General features: G+C 43.1%; 1 protein-coding gene across 1 annotated transcript in view; it reads left to right on the top strand.

The window, feature by feature from the left end:
• Positions 1 to 9,486, top strand: part of LOC104497276 (arf-GAP with GTPase, ANK repeat and PH domain-containing protein 1-like) — a 49,477-nt gene that overhangs the window by 9,254 nt on the left and 30,737 nt on the right. Inside the window, exon 4 of the mRNA XM_010140514.1 lies at positions 2,882 to 3,104. Within this exon, the coding sequence (XP_010138816.1) occupies positions 2,882 to 3,104 (223 nt within the window). The remainder of the gene's footprint in view (positions 1 to 2,881; positions 3,105 to 9,486) is intronic.

Here is a 9,486-nt window from a genome sequence, read left to right as displayed (position 1 = left end):
CTTTCCCTGGCTCTTCTGCTCCTCCATTTCAAGATTCCCTCTGCTCAGCCTGGAGCCATCTTATTCATGCTGAACTCACTAGGGCGTATCATGGCAAAGCCTTTCATCAGCCACCTCAGGTCCAAAGGGGTGAAGGAGGTGGTGGGGGAGGAGGGGTTGAACTCCTAAAAGAGCTGTTGCAAAAGCTTCAAATGATCAGTCTGATTGAGGTGCAAGTCAAAATAGGGAGGAGGTGTTTAGAGGAAGAGAACTAAACACCTTTAGCAATATGGTCAGCCAAAAATTGCTATGTGGTTACATTCAGTGATGTAAAAAAGTTCATATTTTGCTTGACAAATTGTAGGTAAAACAAAGAGGGGAGATGAGCTTTATAGCACCTCTAGGTGCACTGAATGGACTTTTTTTTTTCTTTTACCATCAAATCCAGTCTGTGCATACTGGAGGAAAGTCTGCCATGTGCTTCTGACCATCCTCCAGTTCCAAATTGCTCTGAGCATCAGCAGAAAAAGGGTCCTGATTTTTTTATCATCATCTGGTTCTTTACAGTATAAATTGGTGATAACAATTTTCAAGCACAAGCTTTTAAAAGGCAAGAGGAAGATGCAGATAGGAGCAGCGAGTTGCAATTTCAAGGGGCATTCTTGAGCATGTACAAGTAGTTCACAATAGCTTGCTTTAATTATCGGGGGATAGTGACTTCTGTCATCTCGCACATATCCTTTTGAGAACAATTTTTCATCTGCCCACACTGAAACTGGTGTCAGAAGTGACATCATGTCAGGGTTTTCCCAGAATCTGCCGAATGCTGCCACTCGTCCAAGCTCCTCATTAGAGCCCTGTCTTGCTCCGTGTTACCCAGTTATAGCCAAGATCAGCAAGTCCGGTTTTTCACTGGATATCTATACTGAGTTCAACTCTTGCCTGTCCTAGTTTGCCACCTTCAAACTCAGCTGTGTGTTGTCAGATTGTTGAAATTTAATATACTGTCTTGGCAAAATTTCATATAACTTCTTGGTTATCGCTTTGGTGGATTACTTCAGTCGTACCGGCGCCGTCAACTGGAAGTGGGAGACTACTTTAAAAATCTATTCAGTAAAAGAGACACCTGATGCACTTGAAGTAGACGGAGGTGTTTGGGAGGTCCTTAACAGCAGTTCTCTTAGAATAATTGGAAAAACGTTAATCAGTATTTTTTCTCTTGTTTCGTTCTGAGTTTGTGCTTCTTCGAGCTCATTGCAGTTCTTATTTGTGTGAAGATAACCCTGACCTTTGCAGGTGGGGATTAGAGGTTACATTCTGAGTCACAGTTGCAAATTTTAAATTATTATCTGTTCTGTTTAAGCTTTTACTGACAAATTAGTGTTTCGGGATTTTTAGTGTGTTTCAGATACACTGCTGTTTCCCCCACTGGCAAGACTCTGAAACTGGTGGAGGTGACTTCAAGAAATACGCAGGAAAGGAGTTTGTGTTGGTAGTCTTGCCAAAGACTGAAAGCATGGCAGGAGTTTTGTCTCACCTTATTTTTTTTTGAGATCTGAAATACTATATGTTCTTAGAAAAGACTTGGTGTGCACAGGAACTCTTTAAACAAAAGATGCTCGGGTGAAATAAGATGGGGGATTTTTCTTGTTGGGGATATTTTTCGTTTTCTGAGGACTCACTGAAAAATGTCAAGCAATCCTTTCAAAGAAACATGGGACTTTGCATTTAAAATTATTTGCTTTCCTTTCAGATTTTTTCATCCAAATGTGACATGGCAAAAAACTAGAAAACATTTCGTTTACTCGTATTTTTGCTGCCAAAAATAACTTTTCAATTCTGGGTTACATAAGGCAGAAATGAGTCTTTAGATTAAATTTCCCCGAATGGAAGGAGACACTGGAAATTCATTTTCTAACAGGTCTAAATTTTATTTAGATGTGAATAAAAATGCCTGCCCTTTCAATTAATCACCATTTTCCTGATTGGCGCTTGTGATAGCCTTCTGGTTCTTCAGGGGAGGCCCAGGGTGAGGTGAGAAGAAAAGAACTGACAGCGGGATGGACAGGTGGGATGCCACCAAAAATTCCTCCCGTACATCGTCTTTCATTGCGTTTGTTAAAATGAATGTTTGTTGGAGAGAGGGAGAGTCATACAAACCTAGATTGAAATAACAGAGGGCAGTGACAAAAAGTGAACCATCTTGGGAAATGACGTTCAATTTCCCAGCTTTTGTTAGGTTTGTCACAGCCTTACCGTTTGCGGGGTTATTTTTCGTGTGTGTATGTGTGTCGGTGGAATCCTTCTGGCTCGTACACTAAAACTGGGACTGTTCCAAGTATCACATTTTCATCTTGGTACTTACTTCCCTGATCCTAGAGATGACAACATACCCTGTCGTGTGTTAGATGTAAAACCCGTATGTAGGTGATGGTATAGATGGTTATTAAAGGAGTTCACGTAATAAGCAACAGAGACATTGTCACACTCTTTTTTTTTTTCCTTCTTCTTTTTCCCTTGTAATTGACTACAAGTGGCTCTAGATTCCCGAGGAGGGGCTTTCTCCAGTACTTCATCATCAGCTGCCTGCTACCACATTTACATTTTCTTTGTTTGATGTTTTCTCTCTAATTCATATTTTTCTTTTGACTGAAGGTGGAATGATACATCTTTTGAGACCTCTCTCCACAATTTCTTTTACTCCTTGAGGGTTTCTCAGAAGGGTTAGTATCTCCACAGGGCAAAACTGACCCTTCTGGAAGACCTTCCAGCTGTGCTTTTGGACAGGACACCTGCATTTTTTTGTTTTCCTCTGGAGCCACAATCTTTATTCACAAACATCAACTAGGAAGTTTTGTTAGGTGTTTCATTGTACTAATTGCTTTTGTCCCTTTTCCCGTAGACCCCGACTGGGCCAGTTTGAATCTGGGAGCCCTCATATGTATTGAATGCTCAGGTATACACCGAAACCTTGGCACTCACCTCTCCCGGGTCCGCTCTCTTGACCTGGATGACTGGCCTATAGAGCTCATCAGAGTGATGTCATCTATTGGGAACGAGCTGGCAAACAGCGTCTGGGAGGAGAGCAGCCAAGGGCATATGAAACCTTCGCCAGACTCCACAAGGTAGGCTTTCCTACTCCATCTCTCTGTGGCACGCAGCGGGCAGGTAGTATTTGATACTACGTGTGGCCAAGGCTGCGAGCTATGAGCACATAAATCCTCATTGTGCCTTTTCAGTCAGAGATGGTAGGGTGTTACCACATTTTATAGCATGGACTTTTGAAATACTCCCCTGGAGTACACCTTGTAAAAATCATTTTGTATATATATCTTCACTACATGCCCAGGAAGAACGTGTGTCAAAAGTGGGGGGTGGTAGTGGGGGTGTAAAAAATTGAATGACCCCGTTACTTTTTCACTGTTGTGAAGGTTTCTTCAGCAGCTGTACAATTTTTTTGTTTGTTTGATTGACTGTACCAACAAAACAGTGGGAGATTGAAACCTCCCACCTGGTCGTTTCTCAATCTAAATTATATTGTAATGTGTTTCTTTGTTTCGGTCAGCCACAAAGTTCCTGGCTCTTGGACTATCAGTTTGTGGTTAATGATTTGCCTTCACCCAGGAATTTGAACCCAGCCGTCAGGGCTTTGGGTTCTCATCTTGAGATCCTGATCACCATGGACTTGCTTAGGTTTTTTTATGTGATATATGTGAAACCATAGGTTGGGGTGGGGAGTGGGGTGTTTACCTACCTGTCAGAGCTCCACACAGTCAAAATCTTCTTTTTGCCATACATTATCCTACCAAAAGCCAAAGGTTTTTAATGCTTAATTTATCCGATCAGTGTCAAAGAAAGATGTTTTGAAAATACTTTCCTGATTATAGTAGATTTGAGATGCAAGTGCTACTAGTTATAACTGAGGTATGGGCTTGGGGGAAGCTGAGTGACCTCTGGCAGAGTGCGTTTCAGCAGGGAGGTTCAGGCGGGAGGAAGACCCTCTGGATTTCCTTGCACAGCTGGGCCAACCTTTGAAGTTGTCTTCAGAAGTGCTTTATAGTTGTCTCAGGGTGATCTCCAGGGGAGCAGCCGGTGTCCGAGCACTGCTCGGTCCCCAGGCAGCAAACGGCACAGTCGAGGCTTAGCTCTCCGTGTTTGCCTCCTGCCTATGAGGGGAATCAGAGTGAATTACATTCTGATTTTGTTGATGTGTATCTCTGGGTCTTGCTTTTCCCAGTACAAGATTAAGCGAAATTATAACCTGGGAGTATACACCTGGGCCACCTCCTGTGGTGTAGGAATCGGTTTGTACTGTTGTCCGTAATAAAGTCAATTCTTTCTTATTGCATTATTTCGTTAGCACTGAAAAATGAATTTGTGGTGCCACCTTTGGTTCATCTTCGAGAATGAAGCCGGTACATTAATCAGGCTACTTAGATGAATGACTATGCATATAAAAGTGTTCCGGGAGACATACGCAGAGGTTTTGTTCGTATATAAGCTGTATGTCTGTATACACGTGTATATTATTAGACAGCTAATAATGACAACTTAATCAGGTAGAATGAAATCAATTTATTGCTGCCTTTCAGTCATTAGGATTACTTTAATCGAGAGATCTTATATTGTTACACCTAACATATGTTGCTTCTTACTACTGAGGTGAGCGGGAGAGATACTTCAATTCTAAATACTTGAAAGGAAAAGGCTTACACTCAACTGGATTTTTATTTTTTAAAAACCACAATATTTTAGTATTCATGTAATAAAAATATTATCATAAAAATTCCAAAATACATGTGACTGATGAAAAGAGAGCTATCCCTTTGAATTACAATCACTATTTCATGTTTGGAATTGAGTTTTACTTATAGAAATTAGCTTTGCTCTATTTGTAATTCATGCTGAGGGCTTATTTTAATTCTTCTTTGTCTCCATACATCTTCATATTTATATTCAACTGCTTATGTTTGTCAGTGACATAACCACACTTTCTTTCCTGCACTATAACATTTTTGGACAAAGAGATTAATTTTATAACTGCATTTCCAGCTATGTGTCCAAGTGCACATGTACATGATGGAAAAGCTGTTAGAAAAAATAGAATTAAGATTGTGTGAAAATTTTCCTGCAAAGCAATTGTAATCTCGTTTTGCTACTCCTATTTTTTCCGCTGTTTGCAGCGAGGACTGAAGTGCTATTTTTCACATAAATATCCGAGAGGTCTGCTTTTTCACAGTGTGTGCCTCTTTTTGTACTTTACTTTGGTCTCTGCCAACATCATAATCCTTCTGTCCAAGATATGTCAAGAAAATCGGAACTGTGCGTTCCATTTTTGCGCTGCTGTTTGTGGTTTTCCTGAGGAATCCTACCAGAAGCAGCTACAATGAACCCAAAGTGCGGTTAAACAAACCAGCCTTTTTTTGTGGTTGAGGGACTGAAGGGGGAAGAGGTAAGGTAAGAAAGTAAGCCAGTAGAAATACAGTGGGGAGCTGAGGTTTGGAGTTCTGGAGAAGGGATGGAGAGAGTCCAAGGATATGCAGAGATCAGGGAAGAAAGAAGCCTTCAGCAAAACTCCTAAAGGAGAAGAGAGCTGAAGCTGGTGTTGGGGGATGTTCCTGCCCATGCTGGTAGGCTCTAGGATCTGCTGGAGTCTGCTATATGCAGAGGTTCACGTACTCAACATGCTCCTGCTTTAGTGATTTCTCTTTTCACCAAAGCCCCATCAGGTGGGAGAGGACAGAATTCCCATGTTTTCCTTCAAGCTTCTCATTAACTTGTTCTTATCCCTGTTGCCTTCTGCAGCCCCACTTCCTCTGTCTGTCCTGCATAGTGCTCCCATTTTCAGTCCCACTCATGAGTCCACCCTCCATGGCTTTCTACACCTTTGCTCAGACTTTCAGTCTGTGCCTGCAGACAAAGTGTTGGAAAAGCAAGTCATAACCGTTCCCCCAACTGAGTCAAAGGCCTAGCACAAAGCATCAGTAGAAGACCTTAGATAAATACAGTCTTCTCATGTGTTTCCTGATGATAGCTGTGTCTTTTAACTCATTTGTCTCCACTGTGCTCCCCCTCAAAGCACCAAAAGTTGTCAGCACAGTGATGGACCCTCTGTTAATAGACACTTCTGAGGGTATCAGGCCTGTGTGGATTTCACCATTTTGTGTTGTGTCTTTCTATTGAAGATGAAGCCATCAGTGGAAACCCACAGGCTTTCTAGGGGCAAAAAAAGGGTTATTGCTGCTCCACAGATACTGAATCTGTTGGGCTGGAAGGCTCAAGGAGCTGGACTAGAAGAAATCTGGAAGTCTTGACATGGCTTCAGAAGCAAGCCCTTCAGCTTGGGGTAAGCCAGCACTGATCACTGACTGATTGCAGTGTCATCCCCTGCGTTTCTGTTGAGTAGAGGGAAGGATGGGGAGTCCCAGGGAGACCGATGTTTTGCAGGAGGGATTGTCAAATGGCTACTGTAGGCCATGGCATAATTAAAGAGTGTTACTCAGGAAAATGTCACCAGTATTTATAGAAATAGATCCATGCTAGGCTTTGAGTACAGCTTGTGTTTTTCATTTTGTGCACTAAAAAATAAACGTAATCAAACTTAAACCATGTTAAATACACCATGCTGCTGTTCTTTCCTAGTCCACTCAAATTCTCTTAAAACTCTTTGTCCAAGAAAGTCATGGGGAAAGATAAGCAGCCTGGAAACACATTTTGAAGGTTGGAAAGGTTCTTAGTGTGGACTCAAAGCCTGAGAGTTTGTAGCAAAAGGCATCGCTGAGATTACTTTCATCAAGGATATATTGCCCAGGTATGTCCTCTGATGTGAACACATGCCAGGTCTCATCAAATCTGAGAGGCAGCTTATAAAATAAGCAGATCTCCAGGTCATTTGGTGCCTCTGGATCAAAAGCAACACCTTGGATGGCCTCTAACATGAAACTGGAAGGCAGCACAGGTTGTGGGAGCACCAGTGCAATGGGATCAATCCCCAAGGAAGCAGTGTTGAGTAAAACAGTAGTATGAGGCAAAGCTCAGACTGATGGTGTTGGTGTGATTACTGGGCGGGAAGAGGAATAAGCATGAGCTCCTGGAGAGCCTGAAAAAGTTGGCGAAGTGGCAGAAAACCCAATCACAGGCTTCTACGTGAATGTGAAAGGGAAAGGGGACCAGCTGGCCTCTAAGCGGTGGTGGCTGTGGGTCCCTGATTAGGTCAGCTCGGAAGGCTGGTAATTGGTTCCAGCAATTACCAGCAGCCCTGAGAACCTCTGCTCAAACTTCGGGAGCCCTGTGACAAATTGAAGCTGACTGCTGGTGAAGGAGTATCGACTTCCCATTTCTAAACAGGGGGATCATTAGTCAAGAAAAGCATCTTTTAATTACTCGCAGGAAGAAAAAAAAAAGAAGGGAAAAAAGGACAAAGATCTTTCAGTATAGATTCTGCAACAACTGCTGTTTTTTGTCCAAGTGTATTCAATATTAAATTTATTGTCTTGGGGGGGTTGGTGAGCGGGCAGTTTGCCTGCGGTCCCTCCTTCGGTAATGCAGGTTTAATTTGGAGTGAGAAGTCGAATTAGAGTAGATCAATGTTGTGACGATTAACTGGGTCTGGGGGTGAGATCAGGATTTTCCCCTCTAATTACTATTGATATGGTTTAAGCACACTCTTAAAACATTGATTCGAAGTGGTGCGACACAGGAGTAACCCAGTGGGGCAGGGACAGAACTGCTCCAAGGAGGAATGTCGGAGATGTGGTGAAGCCAGCTTGGGGAGTCTGTGCCGTGTTTTGCCTGGGTCTTTTGCACCATTACGTTTATCTCCAACCAGATATTTAGCTTTTTTCTGGACACCTCATGTGCTTTGCTTTCTCCACATACTGTTCTTGCCCATGTGGCTTCTGGTTTGCAGACTTGTTTGCCACCATTGACTTTCTCAGCTGTTGTTGGCCTTTTCCAAATGAGACGAACTGCTACCATCCCTCTGCCTGCTCCAGGAGGTGATTATCTACTCCCTGGCCCTCACCCTCTTTCTCTGAGCTCTCAAAGTCTCCATCTCTGTTTCACTAGGAGTACTACGAGGTGCCAGCAGTGAGGCCACCTCCACCCGCTGGAAGCTGCTGGCCAAGAGGAGGGAGGGCAGTGTCATGTCCAGGCACCATCTCAGCCATGTTTCTTGTTCTCCCGCTTAAGCAATGTTGGCATTAGCTATGTGCAACCCTTAAAGTTGAAGGGCTCCACCACGTTGGTGTGTTTTTGAGAGTATTCCTGAATAGGAAGAACCTCCATCTCCATTAAAATGTATTTTTAAAGTGAGGAATGAGCGGTTGGTAGAAGCTCTGGTGAAGTTTTAAGCTCTGAGGCAGCCCGCAGCGGCAGCTCTTTAAACAGAGCTTGGAACACCGGCTGCAGTTTTGCTCGGGTAGTCTGTTTGCATGGCAGTCACCCTGTTGGTTCTGGTTACAAAGGTTATACGAAAATAGAAAGGTTCTCAACACTGTCCGAGAAGGCTGGAGTAGGGAAACGACAGTGTTGGGACTTGACTTTCACCTTTGACGTAAGATCCAGTTTGATCCGTTGCTCACTAATGAACTGAATTTAAAGGTGTCAGAAAAAAACATTATGCAGCTCGGCTATATTTATCAGACTTCTACAATCCGAAGCTGCAGCCTGGCTTGGGTTCCGAGGCTTGTGCCCGCTATGCTGAGCGTGCACTGCTTTCTGGGCAATAACTGGGGAGTGAGTGACTTCTATGAAAATATGAAACCGTGCCTTCTACCAAAAAATTAAACCATGCTTCCTTTACTCATAAGGATAATTATTCCTTCATCATAGACAGTACAGAAAAAGGACAAACTGTGTAAAGATCCCGGTATCGTGAATCTTGAAAGGATGCTCCGTTTCATTTCTCTCTCTCTCTCATTTCGTGTTCGTTTTGGCCATCAGATTGCTGTTACAGTCCTGTTGGTCTCCGATTCCTGGCATAAGGCTGCAGCGTTACAAATGGGGCCTGGGGGAACATCAGTACCTCTCTATCGGCGATTGTCAGGTCTGGTTCCTTAGCGGTTCTTGGCCTGATGAGGTCAGTGTTTTGTGCCTTTTGAATGCTCCTCCATGCTTGACACCTTTCCCATTTCAGGGGTGGGGGAAGGGGTCTTTTAAAAATAAAAAAAATAAAAAAAAAAAAAAGGTTTTATTGTGAAGGGCTGACCAGAACCCATCTGCAGTTGGGTGGCATCTGCTCCCCACATGTCACTTCCCTCATTAACAAGCAATTGAATTAATTAAATGCTACTCAGAACACGCATAACAAGCTACCGGCAGTGTCCAAATTAGCACTGATAATCAAGGATGATTTCCTTTATTATCCTGCTAAGTGGTGTGCAGGCTCTGATCTCCCTGTCTGCCCTCATCTATTTACATACCCCCAGCTTCTGCCTTTAGAAGCTGAGGTTATCTTACCTAGTTAATTTGCCACGATCACCAAGCATGGCGGATTGATATTCCTGC

Source organism: Buceros rhinoceros, unplaced genomic scaffold, assembly GCF_000710305.1.
Source record: "Buceros rhinoceros silvestris isolate BGI_N320 unplaced genomic scaffold, ASM71030v1 scaffold6100, whole genome shotgun sequence".
Taxonomy (NCBI): Eukaryota; Metazoa; Chordata; class Aves; order Bucerotiformes; family Bucerotidae; genus Buceros; species Buceros rhinoceros.
This window is presented reverse-complemented; position numbering and strand designations above follow the sequence as displayed.